General features: G+C 49.9%; 3 protein-coding genes across 3 annotated transcripts; all 3 read right to left on the bottom strand.

Moving 5' to 3' along the window:
• Positions 1–10098: 10098 nt before the first annotated feature.
• LOC137456506 (olfactory receptor 14A16-like) lies at positions 10099–11031 on the bottom strand. Its single transcript, XM_068167969.1, has one exon. It carries the CDS (start codon positions 11029–11031, stop codon positions 10099–10101), a length of 933 nt encoding a protein of 310 aa, XP_068024070.1.
• An 8734-nt stretch (positions 11032–19765) lies between these two features.
• LOC137456474 (zinc finger protein 3-like) lies at positions 19766–21300 on the bottom strand. The gene has a single exon (XM_068167940.1). The coding sequence runs from the start codon at positions 21218–21220 to the stop codon at positions 20579–20581; it is 642 nt and encodes a 213-aa protein (XP_068024041.1). The 5' UTR covers positions 21221–21300; the 3' UTR covers positions 19766–20578.
• Positions 21301–21369: 69 nt separating this feature from the next.
• LOC137456505 (zinc finger protein 771-like) lies at positions 21370–22686 on the bottom strand. Its single transcript, XM_068167968.1, has one exon. The coding sequence runs from the start codon at positions 22420–22422 to the stop codon at positions 21370–21372; it is 1053 nt and encodes a 350-aa protein (XP_068024069.1). The 5' UTR covers positions 22423–22686.
• Between the last annotated feature and the right edge of the window lie 649 nt (positions 22687–23335).

Here is a 23335-nt window from a genome sequence, read left to right as displayed (position 1 = left end):
GGCTTGCCTTTTGGCACGTGGGAACCGCCAGTTCCTGTGCCTTCAAGAGCTCCTGTTTGAAGTAGGTCCAACCCTCCTGAACCCCTTGGTTCATGAGGGCTGGTACCCAGGGGACTTTGCAGACAAGTTTCTTAAATAGGCTGAAGTTCGCCCTTCAGAAGTCCAAGGTGGAGGTTCTGTTGGTGCTCCTCCCAATCTCCCTGCATATTGAAAACTTCACTATCTCGTGGTCATTGCACCCTAGGCAGCCTCCCACCATCACATCTCCCACCAGCCCTTCCCTATTGCAGAACAGCAGGTCAAGCAGAGCCTGTCCCCTGGTAGACTCACTTAACAGCTGTGTCAGGAAGCAGTCCTCCATTCGCTCCAGGAATCTTCTGGACTGCCTCCTCCCTGCTGAATTAAGTTCCCAGCAGATATCTGGGAGGTTGAAGTCACCAACAAGGACAAGATCTGATGATCTTGAGACAGCCTCCAGTTGCTTGTAGAACAACTCATCAGCCGCCTCATCCTGGTTGGGTGGTCTGTAACAGATTCCAATCAGGATGTCAGACTTGTTAGGTTGTCCTCTGATTTTGACCCACAGGCTCTCAACTACCTCATCTTCCACCTCAAGTTGTGTGGCAGAGATTGACTCTCTAATATACAGAGCCACCCCTCCTCCTCTTCTCCCTCGCCTGTCTCTCCTAAAGAGCCTGTAACCCCCCAGTGTAGCACTCCAATCGTGGGTGCTGTCCCACCAAGTCTCTGAGATGGCGACTACATCATAGTCGCCCTGATGGATTAGGACCTCCAACTCCTCTTGCTTGTTGCCCAGGCTGCGTGCATTGGTGTACATGCATCGCAGCTGGGTTCCTGACTTCTCAACTGACCCTACCTTGCGCCCTACTCTTACCTCTGCAGAGGGACCGATTGCCTCACCCACCCCCTTCAGACCTAGTTTAAAGCCCTCCTAATGAGCTCTGCCAACTCCAGTGCCAGGACTCTTTTACCCCTTCTAGATAGATGCACCCCATCAGGACCCAGCAGGTCAGGTGAAGTGAAAGTTGCCCCGTGGTCATAGAACCCAAAGTTCTGCCGCTGGCACCATCCCCTGAGCCAATTGTTGATGGTGTGGGTTCTCCCATTCCTCTCAGTGTACACCCCTGACACTGAAGGAATTGAGCAGAACACCACTTGAGCTATGTTGCCATCTGCAGACCCCTGCACTATGAGACCCTCCTGGGCAGCAGAGTTTGTCTCCACATGGTAGCAGCTGTCTGGGGCTGTGGCTTTCTCTATGCTCTGCTGCACACAGCCAATACATTTTCCCTGCCTCTCTGCCAGGGCAATGCTGTGGAGCAGTTCTTTTGTGAAATGCCCCAGATCCTCAAGCTCTCCTGCTCCACATCCTACCTCAGGGAACTTTGGGTAATTGTGCTCAGTGCCTGTTTATTCTTTGTCTGTTTTGTGTTGATTGTGGTGTCCTATGTGCAGATCTTCAGGGCAGTGCTGAGGATTCCCTCTCAGGAGGGATGTCACAAAGCCTTTGCCACCTGCCTCCCTCACCTGGCTGTGGTATCCCTGTTTGTCAGCACTGTAATCCTTGCACACCTGAAGCCCTCTTCTATCTCATCCCCATTCCGGGATCTGGTGCTTGAAGTACTGTACTCAGTGTTGCCTCCAGCAGTGAACCCTCTCATCTACAGCCTGAGGAACCAGGAGCTCAAGGATGCCCTGAGGAAAATGACCACCAGATGCTTTCAGAAGCAATAAACTCTTTGTCTTCTCCTGGAGCGCAGTTCTGAAGTCACTCACAGTCTGGTTTCTCTCTTTTTGGCTACTGCTGGTGCTGTTACCCTTGTGAGAATGTTGTTTCCCTGCCAGAGTCATTCTTCAGACCATTTCTGATTCAGTGCTGGCCTGTCTGCTGTGACCCAGAGACGGCAGATAGAAGCAGCTGTGCTCCCTGGGTGTGCAACATGCAAGGAAAAATTCTTCCCATCTACAAGTTCATAACAGAGACAGAGGAGTCTTGTAAAACTTTATTTGAATAAAGGGAGAGTCCACAGAACAATTCCCTGTGGGGTCTCTCTCATTGCTGAAGGCACAGCTCCCCTTTCATCCTACATTTCTGGGCACAAACCTCCCTCTCCCTTTCCCCACTGGCTCAGGTACTCAGGATTTAGTCTTTCCCAAAACCCCTGCTCCATGTCCCCCTTCACATGAACCCTCCCTGCTTCATACATCCTATGCTCATTCAAATTAGGTTCTCCACTTCTCTGGGTAGGGAAGTTAACATTTAGTAGACTGTTAAGCTTGTGCTCTGGCCTAAAAGTTCAGCAGTTCAGGCTGTGTTCAGTGTCTGCTATCTTGGGACAAACCCCTACTGATTTACAGCGTGGTTCAAGGGAAGGGACTTAGCAGAGGCCCCTTTGTGATTTACATACACACAGAGAAGGTGAACTGTCTGGTTCCTCCCTTTCTCTTCCAACTCCCTCTTAGCCAATTCTTCCTTTGTAAAGGCACTCTCTCCTTTTGATCCCATCAACCCCTCCTCTTCTTGCTTTAATAATTGTCTTTACAAATTTAATTAACCATTAACTTAATCTTTTCCTCTTGGCTCATTTCTGATGTTGGTCTGATTTGCAGATACATCATACTGCTCTTTTTTATAGCTTTTCTGGCTCACTTGATATGGCTACAACCTGCACCTGGCTGACTGCAGGATGGATAAGCCATACAAACCAGGGTATCAGACATGGTAGAAAGATTAGAGCTGCTGTTGCACAAAGAGAGAAGAATGACACTCATTTGACCCATGGCCCACCAGGAAACCAAGACAATGTGTCCCATTCCAGTCCTTTCCAGGTTTGGACTGGTCCATGAGCTATTTCCCTGCTGTTGGTGGCTGTACTTATTGCTGCCTCCCCATTGTCCTCAGACTTTACGCACCAATCAGATGTATGAAACTTTCCACATCCACCTCCTTCCTCAGCTAATAGACAGTCTGGAGAGTCCATTTTGGTGCATTGCCTCTCACGCCTGAGTTTGGTGTTTGGCTAATAGCACAAAGTACTACTACAAAGTAAAAGTACAAAATAACAACAAAAAAACCCCAAACAAATAAACCCCATAAGAATTGCTAACAAAAAATAACTATTCACAAAAAACATAAGGATTATTAGCAAAATAAAAATTTACAAAAATTTAAAATGAAAAATAAGGACAAAATATTAAATACAAAAAAGGTTAAAAAGAAAATAAAAAAGGAAAAAATAAAATAAAATTAAAAAGGAAAAAATAAAATAAAATAAAATTTAAAATTAAATAAAAAAGTAATTAAAAAATTAGATTATAAAATAACATTAAAAATTAATTAATACAAGATTAAAGTATGTTAAATAAAATTCAAGAAAAACTAAAAGCTATAACAAAATCAATAAATAAAAAAAGATTTAATAGAAAAATAAAATTATCTAAAAAAATATTAAAAATTATAGACCAAAAAATACAGATAACAACAAAAGAAAAAATATTTAAAAGGCATATTAAAAACATTAATTGCAGTAAAAAACTTTAATTATATTAAAAATTAGATTATAAAAATTAAATAAAAATAATTAAAATTAAAATTAAAAAATAAAAATTAATTAAAAATGTATTAAAAAATTAAATAAAAATATAAATAAAAAAATGTAAAAAATAAATTTTTTTAAAAGGTAAAAAAATAAAACCAAAACAAAATAAAATTAAAATATTAAAAAATAGATTAAATAAAAAATTAAGATATTTAAAAAATGATTAATTTTTAAAATTGAAATAAAAAATATAGAAAATTTAAAAATAGATTAAATAAAGCAAACAATCAAAAAATAATTAAAATAGTTTTTTAAAAAATAATATAAGATCAAAAAATAATAAATTTTAAAAATTGGATTAAAAATTAAAATCAAGAAAAAATATTTTTAAAATAAAATACTTAAAAATTAAAATTAAAAATAAAATTAAAAAAATAAAAATAATAAAAACCAAAATTTAATAAAAGTTAAAAAATCTATCAAGAAAAAATCAACAAAACAAAAGAGAGGATGTATATTTTATAGCTAAGGGGGTTTAGTGATAGCAGCAAGAAATGTCTACCCCATGCCAACTGCAATCATCGCAATGAACAACGGCAGAGGAATCAAGGCCATGAGCACACAGCATTTCCCATGCAGTCGAACATCGATCACAACAACTGCTATGGTAATCTGGGATCAAAAGCATCACTCAGAAGAATGCACCACAGCACCGTGTGAATTAGGACTGGCTGTTATGATTGTTTAATTGTTGTGTGACTAGAGAAAATGTTCCTATGGATTTCTATGTCACCTCACCAGTTTGCCTTAGTTTTAAATAGTTAATGGGAAAGTCAAAATTCCTTATAACACAACATGCATTCTCATTTTAGGTTAAAAACAAACAAACAAAGAAAAGGCCTAGGCCATGAGCTAGCCCAGGGTAAGCCAGGGATGGATCAGGACAGAGAGAAATAGAGAACTGAGAAGTGTCCTTGGTGTGCTGCACCCTTGCTCTCCCAGCCTTGCCCTGCTCTCCCTGTGCCTTGGGGGTTGGTCACCTCCTGCCAGCTCAGAATTAGAATTAATGGAATAGAATAAACCAGGTTGGAAGAGACCTTCAAGATCATCGCGTCCAACCTATCATCCAACACCACCTAATCATCTGTGCTTGGACCACAGCCAACAGGGAGCTGATAGAAAACTTTGGAGGTCAAAATCTTCAGGGTCTGTGCAAGTGGCAAAAGATCCCAGGATGATTCAGCATTAAAGGTTCCCCAGCTCAGAGACACACCTGATGAAAGTCAATGATCTCCCCCTCTAAAAACAGTGACCCTAAAGCCAGAGCCTTGGAGCTCTCCTGGGTCACAGCAGCTGTGTCCAGCATCTCCCCCACTCACACATTCCCCAGGCACAACCTGCACCAAGGGCCAGCACCAAGTCAGACTTCTCCAGGCTCAGTTCTCATCCTCTGAGAATGCCAAAGCTTTGTGAGTGTTTGTCCTGATCTCCAGGAGGAGGAAACTGAACTCCAGGGCACCCTCTGCCAGCCTCCTCTCCACCTCTCTGTGTCTTTGGACAGACACCTTTGCTGTCTCCAGGGGCAAGGTTTCTATCCTGCACTGAACCCAGCCAGCTCTGTCCCTGTGTCTGTGTGCTTGTTGCTTCTCTCCAGGCACAGCCATAGAAAGAGATTTGACTTCAGGATCCCTTGCAGTCACTCAGGGTCAGCCTTGTCCTTATCCACTCTGTCATTCAGAGGCTCTTGGATCAGAACACATTCTGCTGAATCACCTTGTAATCCCCAGGTGGGCAGTGACAGCAATGGGGAGGTTGGAGAGGGTGAGGAGCAAAGTTGTCCATTCAATGTCAGACTGAAGGACAGATGTTCCTGCAAGTGCAGATATCCTGCTGAGACAGCCTGGGTCAGTGTCACTTGGGGAATTATCATCTCTGCTCTAAACTGAAATGGAGTAAAATATTTTATCTTTGACATAAAAAATTGAGCTTTGTGAGGTGCACTTTGAAATCCTGAAGAAGAGTGCAGAGACACAAACATCTCCTGAGGGCACTTGGGACTCATTGCAGGAACCTCAGGTACCAAGAGAAGACTGAAGAAACTTCTCCAGAAGTCAGAAGGAAAACACAAAGTACCTTGAAGCACTGATTGGCCCCACTGAGGGGCATTACCAACAAAGCCTCCCAAGGGCTCCTTAGAGCAGCTCAGTGGAGGCCATGATTGCAGCAGACAAAGGCAAAGTGCAGGAGAGCAAACTGTGGGTTTGGTTTATGGAGCAGAAAGGCCAAACCCTGACCACAGTGCCTGGGCAGGCAGATCCTGTCCCTCATGCATGGGTCAGGACTCCTCAGGTGCGGTGGGGTGTAGGATTTGTGATGTTGAGAGAAGGACAAGGGGATGAGAGTCCCCAGCCTTCCTGGGGGTGTTTAAGGAAGCACTGAGGACCCCCTGGTGCCTTAGGAAGTCTCCTCACAGGCCTTGGTGGTGGATGACTGCCATAGCCAAGAAGGCAAAGCCTTGGGTTCTCCTGATGACTTCCTGCCTTGCCAGTGCCCATTGCCATCCCCACCACAGGCTGTCCTGCACTGTCCCCCACACTGTGTTTGGTTTCTGCAGCAGAAAGGCCAAGCCCTGGCCACAGAGCCTGAGCAGTCAGATCCAGAGAGTCTCAAGCTTAAGTTTCCTCTCCCTGGCCTTGGAGGCAGAGCCAACTGCCATAGACAGGAGGAGAAAGACCTCAGTCCTGTTGAGCTGTCAGCCTTGCAGGTGGTGCTACACTGCCCCATGCCTGCAACTCTTGCCCTTCATGCTCTTGACACCCATCTTGCTTTCCTAGCAGCTCTCACCATGACATTTCTATACCCTCCCTGCTCTGTCTCTACTCTCCATGGCCATTTCTTGAAACACAGAGCCAGGGCCTCTTGGACCACAAGGATCCCCTCTGAGTGACTTTTCTTTATCCTCACCTCCTGCGTGCTCTCAGGAGCAAGAGAGGATCTGCCTAGCCTCAAACCAGGACACCTCCACTCTGAACCCTTTAATTTGCACACTATGGAAGTTTTCTTCCCTTCACACAACCACCAGAAGCTGCACCATCCCCAGATTTCAAGCAGGTGCACACTACATCTGTAGTGCCCTGAGCTTGGACTTCGACCAGCCCCAGCTCCTTCAGTTGCTCTTCATCTGATTTACTCTGCAGGGCCTTCCCCAGCTCCTTGCCCTCCTCTGCCCTGGCTCCAGCACCTCCACATCTCTCTTGGATGGAGGTGCCCAAAACTGGACACAAGAGTCAAGGTGTGGCCTCCCCAGAGCCGAGTCCCAGGGGACAGTCACCTCCCTGCTCCTGCTGGACACAGCATTTCTGATCCCAGCCAGGATGTCTTTGGCTTTCTTGGCCACCTGGGCACACTGCTGGCTCCTATTCAGATGCTTGTCCATTAGCATCCCCAGGTCCCTTTCTGCTAGACAGCTCTCCAGCCACACTATCTCTGTAGCATTGCTTGGGGTTGTTGTGAACCAAGTGCGGGACCTGGCACTTGGCCTTGTTAAGCTCCTCCTGGGAACGTTGGCCATGGATCAAATCTACCCAAGTCCCCCTGCAGAGCCTCCCTACCCTCATGCAGATCAACTCTGCCACCTAACTCGGTGTCATCTGCTGACTCACTGCTGACACACTCTGTGTCTTCATCAAGGTCATCAATAAAGATGTTAAGCAGAAGTGGTCCCAACACTGAGCCCTGAGGAACAACACTTGTGACTGTCTGCCACCAGCTGGATTTATCTCCACTGAGCACCACTCTTTGGGCCCTTTCACCCAGCCAGGGCTGCATCCAGCAGAGCATTGCTCATCCAAGTCAGGAGCAGCCACTTTGCCCAGGAGAATTCTGTGGGGAGCAGTGCCAAAGGCTTTTGGAAAGGCCAGGGAGACAATAGCCTTTTCCTCATCCAACAGTCAGTCCTCCTGTCCGAGAAGGAGATCAGGTGGGTCAGGCAGGACCTGCCCTTCCTAAACCCATGCTGACTGGGCCTGATCCCCTGCTTGTCCTCTCCAGGACATGTAATGGTGCTGGAGATGCCCTGCTGCCTACCCTGCCCTGCTACTGAGCTCACACTGCCAGCTCTATAGTTTCCTGGATCCTCCTTTCTTCCTTTCTTGGAGTTGGGTGTCACATTTGCTCCTCTCCAATACCCTGGGACCTCCCCGGTGAGCCAGGAGTCCAGGTCAATAATGGATAGTGTCTTGGCAACAGAGATGTTCAAGTCCCTTCCTCAACCTCCTAGCCTCTGTTGGACTCTCTCCAGCAGACCTCTGTCTCTCTTGACCTGGGGAGCCCCAGACTGCAGGAATCTGGTTGGGACAGGAAGGGCCCAGTCTGTACTGGGATAAGATTTCAGAGTATACTGGGACAATGGCCACTGTTACTGGGAGAGGCCATGGGATCAGCTTTTACTTTGAGGTGTTCAAGACTTTACCAGGAGGCACCAGGGGCTCCTGTTAGTACTGGGAGGGAGCCCAGTCTGTACTGGGAGAGCTCAGAGAGGTTCAGTTTGTACCTGGAGGGGGCCTCGGTCTGAACTGGGAGGGCATCAGGGGATCAGTTTGCAGGGATGGGCCCTGGTCTGTGCTGGGATGGAATCAGGGTTTCAGGAGATGCACTTTGTACTGGGATGAGACTCAGACTGTGCTGGGAGATGGCAATGGGATCCCATTTGTACCAGGATCAGGCCACAGCTGCACTGGGATCAGGATATCCACTTTGTGCTGTGCTGGGTGCAGCTGGGACTGGGAAGGGGTCCAAGGGATGCACTTTGTAGTGGCACAGGAAACTGTGTGGGAGATGGCAGTGATGCAGTTTGTCCTGGGATAAGACCAGATCTGAGCTGGAGGGGTTGAGGAGATGCAGTTTGTCCTGAGATGTGACCAGGTCTGTACTGGGAGGGGTTAAATGCTCTTCCATGGCATCTACCTCTGGGTGGGCTCCAGCCCTGCTGGCACAGCCCGTGCAGCCATCGAGGTGGCCTTGGTGCCAGGTGAGGTGTCATGGTAAAGGGATGCTTTTGGTGGGACCACAACCCAGCCAGGTGCCTCCTGGCAGGGATGGCAGCACAAGCCCTCATCGAGTCCTCATCCCTGTCCGTCACCGCGGGCCAGACCCTGGACCTTGACTGCGTGGTGGCAGGACCTGGCTCCAGCACCATCACCTGGTAGAGTTGTGGTGGCTTCTTGCCCTCTGGGCACCAGGTGGGGCCTGGGCAGCACAAGCAGCACCCCAAGCCCTGCCCTATGCCCCACCATGTGACACTGATAGCTGTCCCCATTCCCAGGTTTCACGCTCCTGGGTGTGTGTGCTCCACATCACAGCAGCTGACTCCAGTGAGTCTGTGTGCAGGGCCAGCCTGGGCACCGGTGCCTGTGAGGCCTCAGTCATTGTCACCATGGGGCCTGGCTCCAGCTCATCCTACGGTGAGAGGAGGCTCGGTGGCACTGCTGGGCATGTGCTGGGCCCAGCCAGGTGATCACAACTTCATCCAGATTGTAATATGTGGAGACCAGACTGTACTGGAATGGGCCCAGGGAATGCAGCTTATACTAGAAAAGGGTCCAGGAGGTACTGGGAGGGGATAAGAGCATCTACTTTTTATTCAGACAAGGCCTGGAGGTATAAAAGGGATCCTGTTTGGACTGGGACAGGGTACAGGTTGCACTGGGAGGGCATGAGGGTGTGCAGTTTGTACTGGGATGGATGCAGATGGTACTGATAAGGGCTTCAGGGAATATAGTCTATGCTGGGATGGGACCCAGGCTGCAGTGCTAGAGGACAGTATGATCCAGTTTGTAATGGGATGAAGCCACATCTGTACTGGGAGGGGTTAAAGGAACCATGTTTGGACTGAGTCTATACAGGAAGGGGGTCAGGGTATCCAATCTGAACTCTGAGTAGGTGCATTCTGTAATGGGAGGGGGTTTGGGTATGAAGGCATGAGGAGACCTCCTATTCTGATGACAGTGCTGCTCTGGAGCACAGCTCTCTCCCAGAAGCAGCCCTGGCCTGTCCCTGCCTGCAGTCCCAGCACTGCCACACAGCAGCCCAGTGCCCAAGCTGCCAGAGCACTCAGGCCTTACCCCAGCACAGAGGCTCAGCAGGAGAGGGTGGAAGGGAAGAAAGAGCAGCTGAGGACAGCTCAAGCTCTGGGGCTCCCTGGCACTGCTGCTGTGCTGAGACTCTGCCCCTCCACCTCTGCACACAGGCACTGCCCTGCAGCTCCACAGAAGCCTTGGAGGAAGGAACTCACAGATGCAACTCCCTGCAGGGTCCTTTATTGTGTTGAACACACAGGGAGCACAGCTCCTCATGTCTGCAGCCTCTGGGTCACACCAGACAGGACAACACTGAACCAGAAATGCTCTGAAGAAAGACATATGTGTGGGAACAATATTCTCACAAGGGGAACAGCCCCAGCAGCAGCCAGAACTCCAGCAGTCAGTCTGGGCCTGCACTGAGTGACATCAGAACTGCTCTGCAGGAGAAGACAAAGACTTTATTGCTTCTGAAAGCATCCAGGAATCAGTTGGCTCAAGGCAGCCTTCAGCTCTTGGTTCCTCAGGCTGTAGATGAGAGGGTTCACTGCTGGAGGCATCACTGAGTACAGAACTGACACCACCAGGTCCAGGGATGGGGACGAGATGGAGGAGGGCTTCAGGTAGGCAAAGAAGCCAGTGCTTGTAACCAGGGAGACCACAGCCAGGTGAGGGAGGCAGGTGGCAAAGGCTTTGTGGCGTCCCTGCTGAGAGGGGATCCTCAGCACTGCCCTGAAGATCTGCACATAGGACACCACAATCAACACAAAACAGACAAAGACTAAACAGACACTGAACACAAGAAGCCAAAGTTCCCTGAGGTAGGATGTGGAGCAGGAGAGCTTGAGGATCTGGGGCACTTCACAGAAGAACTGCTCCACAGCATTGCCCTGGCAGAGGGGCAGGGAAAATGCATTGGCTGTGTGCAGCAGAGCATAGAGAGCCCCACAGGCCCAGACAGCTGCTGCCATGTAGAGACAAACTCTGCTGCCCAGGAGGGTCTCATAATGCAGGGGTCTGCAGATGGCAACATAGCGATCGTAGGACATGGTGGTGAGGAGAAAATAATCTGCTGAAATCAATAATAGAAAGAAATACGCTTGTGCAGCACATCCTGAGTAGGAAATGGCCATGGTGTCCCTCAGGGAATTAGTCATTGATTTTGGCACAGTGGTGGAGATGGTACCCAGGTCAAGGAGGGCGAGGTTGAGGAGGAAGAAATACATGGGGGTGTGGAGGTGGTGGTCCCAGGCTATGGTGGTGATGATGAGGCCATTGCCCAGCAGGGCAGCCAGGTAGATGGCCAGGAAGAGGCAGAAGTGCAGGAGCTGCAGCTGCCTTGTGCCTGAGAATGGCAGGAGGAGGAAGTGGGTGATGGAGCTGCTGTTGGACATCTGCTGCCCCTAGCCATGAGGCACTGTCAGAAGAGAAGGAGACAGTGACAAGTGAGAGGAGAATGTTCTCAGCACAACCAAAACCACTCCCCACAGACCCTCCCCTGTCACACAGACTCCTGCTGCTGCTTCTTCTCAGGACCTTCCTTCAGTTCTAAGGCTACAGCACTGCTTGCTCCTGCCTTAGGATAAAAGGCAAGAGTGGGAGAGCTCCCCATGGGGTCTAAGTCACCCTGCTCTGCACCTCAGCTGGAGGGTGACCATGCTCCCATGTCACCTTTAGAAGCCGCCAGACACTGCTGAGAGCAGAGGAATCCACCACACACCACTCATTGTCTCAGCATCCCACTTCTAGTCCAGGAGACACTTGGCTCAGTGTCCCCTGGAAGGCAGCACAGCCTGGATGCACACCTCAAAGACACAGCCAAGGTATGACCATGGCTGCTCCTGCAGTCAGCTCATTGCCAGCCTCACAGCCTGCACTGCCCAGAGCTTCCCAGGCTGCAGGACAGCTGGGACGCCTCATTGCTGTGGCTCCACCTGCACAGAAGATCTCACAGTGTCTGTGCCTGACTCTGCAGCTGAGGCTTCCATGCCCAGAGAGCCATCAGCAACACAAAGAGCATCTGAGACAGGCAAGGAGAGGGACAGACAGACACTCAGGAATGCCTTCAGGTGAGGAGTGTAGGCACTTGGTGTGGTTCCCAGTAAAGCTCTTTGTGATGGTTTAAGAGTCTCAGCCCCTGCTCTAAAGGCACAGCTGAGTTTTCCTCCTCACCAGCCAGGTCAGAGACAGTGGAAGCAAAAATTCAGGAGAGGAGAGACTGGGCCAAGAATCCCTGGCCTGAACATAGTCATGGAAAATGCCACTGGAAATGATCTGGAAATGAACTGGTGCTGAGAGCAGCCCTGACCCACGCAACAGCCCCTCCACAACAGAAGGACCCTGCCCTGCACTGCACTGCCTTGCCCTGCCGAGGGTGACTCCTTCCAACCAGAGTTTCTCCCCAAAGCAACATGAAGAGCTCCCTGGGCTGCTTGAGATCTGAGCCTGGAAGGCAGCAGAGTCCCTGCCCCAGCACACAGCCCCAGCTTTAGGAGATGCCTCCAGGAACGGCAGCTGCACTGCCCTGCAACCACAGGCTCACCCTGCCAGCAACTGCAGTGACTTCTCCTCCAGTGAGCTCTCAGTCAGCCTCCCAGTCGTGGCCACTTCAAAGCTCTCTCTGCCTTCCTCATCTCCCTGAGATCCTCTGGCAGTGTCCTCAGCCCTGCTGTGTGGTGCAGAGGTGCTGCTCCTGGGCAGAACTCCATGCAGCCAAGGCCCAGCTCTATGATCAGCCCAGGGCATTTAAAGGAGCCCTGTGGTGGCTTTGGTGCCAGGTAAACCTCAGGGACTGAGAGGAAGCTGATGAAACCTCTCCAGAAGTCAAAGTTAGAGTCAAACTCTGAAGTTTCTTGTAGTGTTAATTGGTTCTACTGGGGGACAATACAGGGAAAGTGTCTCCAGGGTCTGGTGAGAGCAGAGAACTGAGGCAGTGCTGACAGGTCAGGACAAGCAGCTCAAGGTGGCTCTGCTGCTGAGGAAACGTGGAGGGGTTTAACTGATCCAAAGGGCCAAGCCCTGACCTCAAGACTCTGACAAGGATGGTCCTGTCCCTCACCAGTGTCTCTGAACTCTGCTGGGGGCAGTGGGGAGTGAGGATGAGCAGTGAGCAAGGTAGGACCTCGTCAGGTTTTGCTGTGGTTTGCTTGCAAAGAGACAACTCCTGCTGAAAAGGAATGAAATGTACCTTTAAAAATAGTTTTTATCAGATGCTTTGTGCAATAAAAGCCTCTCCAATTAGCTACAGAAACCTTGACAATAATTAGAGGTTCAGCAGTATTTAATGAGCCCCATGGAGTATTTGGGGCTGATTACATCATCCTTAGGTACTGCCAGGAGACTCTGCCAAGCTACTGCCAAGAAGCCTCTCAAGAAGTCCAAGGCAGAAGAAAACTCCAAAGTACCTTGAAGCACTGATTGGCCTCACTGAGGCTTGTTACTGACAAAGGCTCCCCAGGGACTCGTTAGAGCAGCTTGTTAGAAGCCAGGATTGCAGAGAGACAAAAGCAAAGTACAGGAGAGAAAAACTTGCCTTTGGTCTAGGAAGCAGAAAGGCCAAGCCCTGACCACTGCCCTTGGACTAGTAGAGCCCAAAAGCCTCAAAGCCAAGTTTCTCCTCACAGGCCTTGGTGGCAGAGGCAAGTGCCAGAGCCAAGGGGACAAAGACCTCGGTCCTGTTGGGCCTCTCAGCCTTGCCAGAACCCTTGCCCATCCCTACTGCAACCTGTCCCATACTGTCCCATGCCTGCAGCTTTTTCCCTTCAGGCTGCTGACACCAATCTTGCTTCCCCACTCATCTCTCCCCCTGCCATTTCCATCCCTTCCCTGAGCTGTCTCAGCTCTCCCTGCCATTTTCTGACACCTCTGGATGGCCTCATGCATAGCAGCTCTGCGCTTTGAGGGATATTTCTTTGGTCTCATCTCCACTCTGAACCTTCCAAGCTGCACTTTGTGGAGGTTTTGGTCTCTCCCCACTCCCCAGAAGAGCTCCATCCTCTCTGAAATGACTCTTCAGCCATGTGCACACTGCTATGGCAGTGCCCTGAGCCTCCATTCAGCAGGTTGAAGCAGCCCAGGTCCTTCAGCCTCTCCACAGAGATGTGAAACCCTATCCTGCCAGATCTCCTTTGTAGTCTCTTGTGGTGGTGAGAGAAAGTTCACTACTCCCCCCCCACATGAAGAAACCATGGCTAACTCAGTCTGAGAAGCAAAGATATGAATAAGCTGGGATCAGCAATGCTGTGTCCAGCAGGAGCAGGGAGGTGACTGTCGCCTGGGACTCAGCTCTGGGGAGGCCACACCTTGAGTGCTGTGTCCAGTTTTGGGCACCTCCACCCAAGAGAGATGTGGAGGTGCAGGAGCCAGGGCAGAGGAGGGCAAGGGGCTGGGGAAGGGCCTGGAGAATAAATCTGATGAAGAGCAACTGAAGGAGCTGGGGATGGTTAGTTTGGAGAAGAGGAGGCTGAGGGGAGACCTCATGGCTCTCTACAGCTACCTAAAATGAGGTTGTGGAGAGGCTGCTGCTGGTCTCTTCTCACAGGTCATTAGTGGCAGAACAAGAGGGAATGGCCTCAAGCTAGGACTGGGTAGGTTCAGACTGGACAGTAGGAAATAAATTTTCCCAGCACAAGTGGTCAGGGAGTGGAATGTGCTGCCCAGGGAGGTGGTGGAGTTACCAACCCTGGAGGTGTTTCAAGGTGCTTTGGATGTGGTGCTTGGGGATATGGCTTAGGGGTGACCCTTGTAGAGCAGGGTTAATGGTTCAAATGGGTGCTCCTGAGGGCCTTCTCCAACCTGAATATTTCTGTGATTCCGTGAAAGACTGAGAGCCCTGGGGCTGTTTAGTCTGGAGAAGAGACGCCTGAGAGGGGATCTGATCAATGGCTATCAATATCAGAGGGGGGGTGTCAGATGAAGGTGCCAGGCTCTTGGCAGTGGTGCCCAGTGACAGGACAAGGAGCATTGGGTGCAAGATGGAACACAGGAGGTTCCACCTCAGCATGAGGAGACTCTCCTGTGCTGTGAGGGTGCTGGAGCCCTGGAGCAGGCTGCCAGAGAGTTTGTGGAGTCTCCTTCCCTGGAGGTTTTCAGACCTGCCTGGATGTGTTCCTGTGTGTCCAGCCATGGGTGATCCTGCTGTTAGAGATGACTCCAGTTAAAAGTTTCTGGTCACAATTTTATTGGCAATAAAAGACCATAAAAAGGCAAAAAAAGGCAATAAAAGCAAGCAAAGCAACTGGCTGGGCATGCGGGGATACCCCCACAGCAGCTCTACAATAGCTTTCTTCATCTTATATAGGTCCATCATCTACATAAACAAACTTATGCTAAATAGAAGGTGGGCATATGATAATGGGTCTCAGAATAGGTGGGCAGATCCCTGCTCATGCGCACTCTGCGTGGTAAGGGTGCTCCCCAGGGTCGAAAGATGAAGTCAATGAGTCATCCTCAAAGTTGTCCACTTTGACTCATGCTCAGTCATCCAGGCTTCTTATCTAAAGAAAACAAATCCCCAGTTCTGAATAGAACTGAGTGAGAAGGGCCACAAGGATGATCAGAAGGCTGGAGCACCTCTCCTATGAGGACAGACTGAAGGAGTTGGGGCTGTTCAGTCTGCAGAAGAGAAGGCTCCGAGGTGACCTAATTGTCGCCTTCCAGTATCTGAAGGGGGCCTATAGGAAGGCTGGGGAAGGACTTCTCAGGATCTCAGGTAGTGATAGGACTAGGAGGAATGGAATGAAGCTGGAGGTGGGGAGATTCAGGCTGGATGTGAGGAGGAGGTTCTTCCCCATGAGAGTGGCAAAGCCCTGGAATGGGTTGTCCAGGGAGGTGGTTGGGGCCCCCTGTCCCTGGGGGTGTTTAAGACCAGGCTGGATGAGGCTCTGGCCAGCCTGATCTAGTGTGGGGTGTCCCTGCCCATGGCAGGGGGGTTGGAACTAGATGATCCTTGTGGTCCCTTCCAACCCTGAATGATACTATGATACTATGATCTTAACACAGCTTCTCCTCAGCCTTGGTGTCTCCAATTAGCCAAACACACTGTCTCTGTTTAAGGCTGTAAAATATGCAGCTCCCCTTTGTCCTCAAAGCAGGCTCCTGCAAGCCCCCAATCACCCTTTAACACAAATCACAGATCACCAGTATATTCATAACAATCTCTCATTTTCTTTTTGTCACCATTGATTTGTGTTACAATTTCCAGATTTTTCAGAACCTCCTTAATTGGATCATAATTAGGTTCCTCTGTTCTGATCACCATCAGATCATAACCATCTGCTTGTAACTTGTTGGCATAAACAATTTTACCTAAAGGTCTTATCATTTTGAAACAACAATGACAAAGAATTACACAGAGCAGTGTTACAATTGTTCCAAATAGTATTAAAAACAAATGTTTAAACCAAGTTATAGTCAATAACCAAGGAGTTAACTTATCCCATATTTCTTCATATAACCCACAAGAAGTATCATCCAAAGAAATCTGATGTAATATTTGATTGTGATCTACAATTACTTAACATAACTACAGATTGACATAACTACAACAGCTTACATTTATGACCACACATAACAACATATGAGAAGTCCAAAGATAACCTATTTGGAGTATCACAGTATCACCAAGGTTGGAAGAGGCCTCAAAGATCATCGAGTCCAACCTGTCACCACGGACCTCATGACTAGACCATGGCACCAAGTGCCACGTCCAATCCCCTCTTGAACACCTCCAAGGACAGGGACTCCACCACCTCCCTGGGCAGCACATTCCAATAATGAATGCAAGAACGTGAAGAATGTTCTCCTCACCTCCAGCCTAAACTTCCCCTGGCACAGCTTGAGACTGTGTCCCCTTGTTCTGGTTCTGGTTGCTAGAGAGAAGAGACCAACCCCTTCCTGGTTAGAACCACCCCTCAGGTAGTTGTAGAGAGCAATGAGGTCTCCCCTGAGCCTCCTCTTCTCCAGGCTAAACAATCCCAGCTCCCTCAGCCTCTCCTCATAGGGCTTGTGCTCCAGACCTCTCCCCAGCCTTGTTGCCCTTCTCTGGACATGTTCAAGTGTCTCGATGTCCTTCCTAAACTGAGGGGCCCAGAACTGGACACAGTACTCAAGGTGTGGCCTAACCAGTGCTGAGTACAAGGGCACAATGACTTCCCTGCTCCTGCTGGCCACACTATTCCTAATGCAGGCCAGGATGCCATTGGCCTTCTTGGCCACCTGGGCACACTGCTGGCTCATGTTTAGGCGGCTGTCAATCAGCACCCTCAGGTCCCTCTCTGTTTGGGAGCTCTCCCGCCACTCTGACCCCAGCCTGTAGCTCTGCATGGGGTTGCTGTGGCCAAAGTGCAGTAAAGTTCTCTAGTCTATCAGCAGGCACATGTGTCACATCTCAACTGGTCATTCTCTACTGGCCTGCCTGTCATTAAGGCAGACAATAGGTCAAAACAACCAAACAATATTTTACCACATCCAACCAAATTCTGCCCAGCTTCTCTCCTTCAGTTACAAGGTGTTTGCATTACTCCCAGAGTCAAAGACAAAACATAGCTTTCTGTAATTCCAGCAAAGGCAAATCTTCCCTATAGCCTACCAAAGCTATCTGAAAACAACCTCTTCCCACATCTCCCCTTTCTGTTTTTCCATAGAACACCACTTTTGATTGGCCTTTCTAATATTCTTTGCATACACAGAAGCAAGCAAGTTAAAACTAACTCTATGGCAAAAGCAACAGCTGTGTAAGGCAGCGTGTCTAACAGACTGATGTAAGCCATACAAGACACAATGCTCAGGTTGAGCTGATTAGAACATTCTAACAGAACTGGCATAATATATGGTTAAAGAGAACAAACCTTCCAGCTGCATTTCAGTAACAAGCAGACATTCCTTTCCACTTATCTCACAAGGTCAGAACACAGAACAGTTGCTTCTTTCAGACAGAAAATTTCATCCTACAGTTTTGAACTTCTTTGTTACCTGCCTGATCTCTCAAAGGAGAACTTAGGCTATGTGGTCAGGCCTGGTCCTTTTCCTCCCTGCTACATCCAGGCCTCTTCAAAGGACTTCAAAGGACTGGTTTTGTATGCATTTTTCCCCCATCCATCCCTGTTCCTGACCCTTGTGAACCCTTCCTGTTATTGTCATAAATATATGTGTATATATATCTATTTATTTTGTGTGTATATATATATGTATATGGTTTAAAGAAACTTTTTACCTCTCTACTTCCAAACCAACTCCAAATTATTTCTCAGTAGATTTGCTCCTTGCCTTTCTTTTTCTCTCAATTGGGAGAGAGGAGGGGGAAAGCGAGGGAGGAATTCTCAGCCTTGCCCCCTATCTGAGCTCTTAATTCTCAGTTAAGGCTCAAACCACCACATGCCTCTCTCTTTGTGCTTTTTGCCTCGTCCTAAACTCAGCTGGGGAGCATCACAAGTGCCAGGCTTCCCTTCTGGCATAATCAGCATCTCACAGAGATTAACAGCTTAAAGTCTACCATCTGTGGCACCACTGAACACAACCATCTCTGCAGTCCCCATGAAGCAAAATTATTTGTTGTTGGTGCCAGTGGGAGTTGTAATCTGAAGTTGCTCAAGGAGCATGTCTGGGGTCACCATTTCATAGAATCATAGAATCAGTCAGGGTTGGAAGGGACCACAAGGATCATCTAGTTCCAACCCCCCTGCCATGGGCCAGGGACACCCCACACTAGATCAGGCTGACCAGAGCCTCATCCAGCCTGGGCTTAAACATCTCCAAGGATGGGGACTCAACCACCTCTCTGGACAACCCATTCCAGGGCTTCACCACTCTCATGGTGAAGAACCATTTGTTGTAGTCTAGCTGTCCCACCACCCTGAGCATAGCTCCCAGGACAAGGTGTAAGCAGGGGAAGACATTTATTACGTTATACAGCAAAGTTCTCTAGTCTCTCAGCAGGCACATGTGTCACATTCAATTGGCTATTCTCTGCTGGCATGCCTGTCATCAAGGCATGCAATAGGCTAAAATAACAAAACAATGTTTTAACACATCCAACCAAATTCTGCCCAATTTCTCTCCTCCAGTTACAAGGTGTTTGCATTCTTTTCCAACTCAGAGACCAAGCATAACCTTCCAAAGCTATCTGAAATCAGCCCTTCACCTACAAGTATCCCCCAAGTCCCTTTCTGTAGGCTGCTCCCAGTTTTATCACCCCCAGCTTGAATTAATATTGAGGGTTGCCATGACCCAGGTGAAAGACCTTGCACTTTGCTTGAGGTTCTCTTGAGCTCACTTCTCCAGCCTGTCCAGATCCTCTGGATGACACCCATCCTGTCCTTCCTTATCAACCACACCACTCAGCTTTCTATCATCTGCAAACTTGCTGAGCATGCCTTAACCTCACTGTCTGTGTCATTGAGGAAGATATTGAACAGCACTGGTCCCAGTATGTCTGGGACATCTCCATGGCATACAATCATAGAATCAAAGGCTGGTTTGGGTAGGAAGGGACCTTCACAGGTCTTTCAGTCCAATGGCCTGCAGTGATTCAACCAATGTTTCCTTATTCAAATCCCCAGGAGCCCCTGGCTCATCTCCACAGGACTTCAATGTGCTGCAGTGTCCCCAGCTCAGATCAGAACAAGAGCCTAATGGCACTCTCTAGCCCTCTCTAATCATGACATCACTCCACAGCTTGTCACCAGCAAGCCTCATCTTGTCCCCCTCTTCTTTCAAGTCCAGTTTAAAGGCCTGCCACTGAGCCCTGAAAGCTCCTGAGCAAAGACCCTCTGCTCCCTTGGAGAAAGATGAATCCCACCTGACCCCAGCAAGCCTGGTGCTGTGCTGCCCATTCCATTGTTAGACCCCAGAGCTGTGGCAGTGACACCAGCCACAGAGCCATGGATTCACAGCATGGGTCTGTCTCTTTCTGCCAGTGTTACTGCCTGCAGATGAAAAGGGAGAGGAGCATAGAACCTGTGCCCCAGACTCTCTCCCCATCTGTCTCCAGGCCTTGATGTCTCTGGATCCCTCTTGGACTATAGATTGTGGCTTCATCTCCACCCACATGGAAAAGCAGAAATGGGCAAGAGTCCGAGGGTTGGAGAATATAAATATATAAAACTACGAATATCTGCTGCTCAATCTATTTACTTTTTAATAACTCTTAGGCCAGGGTTCATATCAGGGGAACTGCAGCAGAAATGCTGGGGCTGGGGGCCACTCCACTCCCTTTTTGGGGTGGTTGCAGGATTACAGCAAGACATTTGCTCCCTTCTGAAGTGACAGCCCCATCACAATGCTTCACTCCCTGGGAGACACATGGCTGAGCTGGCAGTGGTGGCAGGGCAGGACATCCTCATGTCCTACCCACTACAGACACCCCCATCTTCAGGAAGCTGAGGAGCCTCTGCTGCCATGTGCCCCCAAAGCACCAAATGCCCAGGATGGGGCTGAAATATGAAGACAGAGGTGCCTCTGAGACCCGCCCCCCCCAAGACACCATCAAGACTGATGAAAATCTCACCAAAGACCTCCCTGAACTGGGCACACAGCTCCAGCCTCAGGCCTAGGAAAAAAATGTCCCCAAGAATTAGGCATTTTGGAGAGGAATGTCTAAAAGAAACCCAAAAGAAGAGAAGATTCTGTTGAGGTTATTAGCATTATAACTGTGCAAGGGACAAAGGAAAGGAGCATTCAGCCTGGGGAAACCCAAAGTAGAGGGTAGAAAGCATACAAATCCCAGCAATGCTCAGTCCAGCTTCAGTGGCAGTGATGGCTGTGCTGACTCATCACTGTTAATTATTCTCATCATCCCTAATTGGTGTTTAGGGGCGAGTGGGGCGTTTTTTCCTGCCAGAGCCCCCAGAGTCTGAGAAAACAGGGTGCAAATGAGGTGATCTTGGTTCAATCTGCTGGAATAGGTCCCGCATGGGGGTGATGTTTACCCTGGCAGTGCTGGGGTCAGTGCTCTTCTGCGTCCCCCAGCACAGGCTGGTCACTGGCATGGATGCGCATGTGCCGGCTGAGGTTAGATCTGGACCGGAAGCTCTTGCCGCAGGTGGTGCAGGGGAAGGGCTTCTCACCTGTGTGGACAAGGCGATGCTGCCTGAGGGAGGCCCTGTGAGTGAAACACTTGCTGCAGTCACTGCAGACGTAGGGCTTCTGGCCGGTGTGGATGCGGTGATGATGGAGCAGCTGGGAGCGCTGGCTGAAGCTCTTGCCACAGTCGGCACAGGTGAAAGCCTTCTTGCCAGTGTGGACATCGAGGTGCCTTCTGAGGGTGGCACCATGTCTGAAGCTCTGGCCACAGGCAGTGCAGCGGTAGGGCTTCTCCCCAGTGTGGATGAGGTGGTGCTGGAGGAGGGTGGAGCTTGTAGAGAAGCTCTTGCCACAGTCAGCACAGCGGTATGGCTTCCTGCCGCTGTGAGTGTGGTGGTGCTGCGTGAGGGCATGGCTGGAGCTGAAGCTCTGGCCGCAGTCAGCACAGCGGTACGGTCTCTCCCCTGTGTGCATCCGGTGGTGTCGGGTGAGGTTGGAGGCCTGGCTGAAGCTCTTGTCACAGACAGCACAGACATATGGCTTCTCCCCAGTGTGGATCCGCATGTGCCTCACTAGGTCTGAGTGCCTGGAGAAGCTCTGCTGACACTTGCTGCAGGGGTTGGAGATGACTTCAGTGGCTGCTGGCTTCTCTCTGCTGTGCAGCTTGTGACCCTCAGAGAGGTCATTGCTGAGGTTGTGGTCTGCCCTGTGGCTCAGACTCTCACTGGAGGTGCCTGGATTGCACGGCCTCTTGCTGGTGTGGCCACAGCGGTGCTGTGAGACTTGGGAGATATGGCTGAAGGTCTTATCACAGTCAGTACAAGCAAAGGGCTTCTTGCCACTGTGGGCATTCCAGTGGGTAATGAGGGTTCTGCTCCAGCAGAAGCTCTTGCCACAGCCACCACAGCAGTAAGGTTCTCGCCAGTGTGGACGCGGCGGTGCCGGAAGAGCTGGCAGCTCATCTTGAAGCTCTTGCCGCAGTTGCTGCAGCTGAAGGCTTTCTGGCTGGTTTGGATGTGCCAGTGAGCGATGAGCATCGAGTTCTCCTGGAAACTCTTGCTGCAGGCACAAGAGATGTGTGGGCTCTCGCTGGAGTGGACACGGCGGTGCTGGAGGAAGTTGGAGCCACGATGGAAGCTTTTGCCACAGTCGGTGCAGGCAAAGGGCTTCTTCCCAGCGTGGCCATGCCAGTGGGCAATGAGTGCCAGGCTGCGAGTGAAGCTCTTCCCGCAGCCAGCACAGATGTAAGACTTCTTCCCGGGCTGGACACAGTGGTGCTGGGTGAGGTTGGAGCTGAGCCTGAAGCTCTTGCCACAGTCACCACAGACAAAGGGCTGGGCACCACGGTGGGGGCAGCAGTGCTTCATCGGCTCTGAGCTTGTTGGGGAGCTGTGTCCACATTCAGGACACTGATTTGGCTGCTTAGATGGCACACAGGGGGGTAATGCGGCTTTGTCTTTCTCCTTCCCCTGCTCTTCCTCATCATACTCCTTCTTGTACTTGTCATCATCCTTATCTTCCTCCTTTCCCTCCTCATCTTCCTCCTCCTCTTCCTCCTCATCTTCTTCCTCTTCTTCTTCCTCCTCCTCTTCTTCTTCCTCCTCCTCTTCCTCTTCTTCCTCCTCCTCATCTTCTTCCTCCTCCTCTTTGTCTTCATCAGTTTTGTCTTCCTCCTTTTCTTCCTTGGGGCTGCACTTTAGATCCTCCAACTTTGCCAGGTGATTCTTCTCCTTCAGGCTTTTATCCAGGTTCTTCTGGGTGGTCATGGTGGAGGGGGAAGGGGAACCCCTGTGCCCTCAGGCAAGGCCCCAGGGACCAAGTGATAAGAGACAGATGGGTGGACTCTGTGTGTGTCTGGACACAGAAATAGCCTTTGACACCCAACACTTGCATGGGTGTGGGGGGTCAGACACTGAGTTCCTATGCTGAAGCCCCTGGTAGCTATTTAGTGGGGGTCATCTACCTTGTTCCTGAGCCCAGCAGCAGTGGCAGGTCATTTCCTGGCCCAGTCCCTGCCTTCTGATCTCCCCCACCTCAGATAAAGGAGGTGGTGGTGCTGACCCAGAAGCCCAACCCTCCCAACCCCCTCCCACCAACCCAACTCTATTCTGATGAGAGCAGGGGAGTTCTGTTCAACTGGGCAGATCTGCAAGCCCTTCCCAAAGGAGCAGGGGTGATGGAGAAAGAATGACAGGGCCCCACCCAGACAGAAGCAAAGGGCTCAGACAAAAGGACTGATCTACATGGGGTGGCTTTGCACTGCCCACAGTCCTACAGGAGAGCCAGGCCTTGCTGCAGGCAGCTTCAAAGACCAGCAGCACAGGCACAGCAGACAGGCAGTGCTCCTGAAGTTGGGATGGATGTCTTCAGTAGAGATGCAGCTCCTTCTCAAGCAGATAACCTCCAGTAGACATCTGCAGGGCAGGCCCATGAGAGAGGGGACTCCAGGCAGCTTCTCCCAGGCCTTGACTGCAGTTTCATCCTGATGGGAGATTAGAACATGCTTTACAAGATGAAACTTTCAGGGGTAAGAGGAGGAAGCTTAAAAGGACACACGCAAGGTTTTGTCAGAAGGAAAAGGGTTAACAAAGGTTCCAGATTTCACAGCCAGGGGTGGGGAGTGGGAGGTGGTATCACACCTGGGTAAGCACTCCTTATTCCCAAAAGGTAACAGGAGCA

This window comes from Melanerpes formicivorus, unplaced genomic scaffold, assembly GCF_026170545.1.
Source record: "Melanerpes formicivorus ecotype bairdi unplaced genomic scaffold, bMelFor1.0.p_v2 SCAF_126, whole genome shotgun sequence".
NCBI lineage: Eukaryota > Metazoa > Chordata > Aves > Piciformes > Picidae > Melanerpes > Melanerpes formicivorus.
This window is presented reverse-complemented; position numbering and strand designations above follow the sequence as displayed.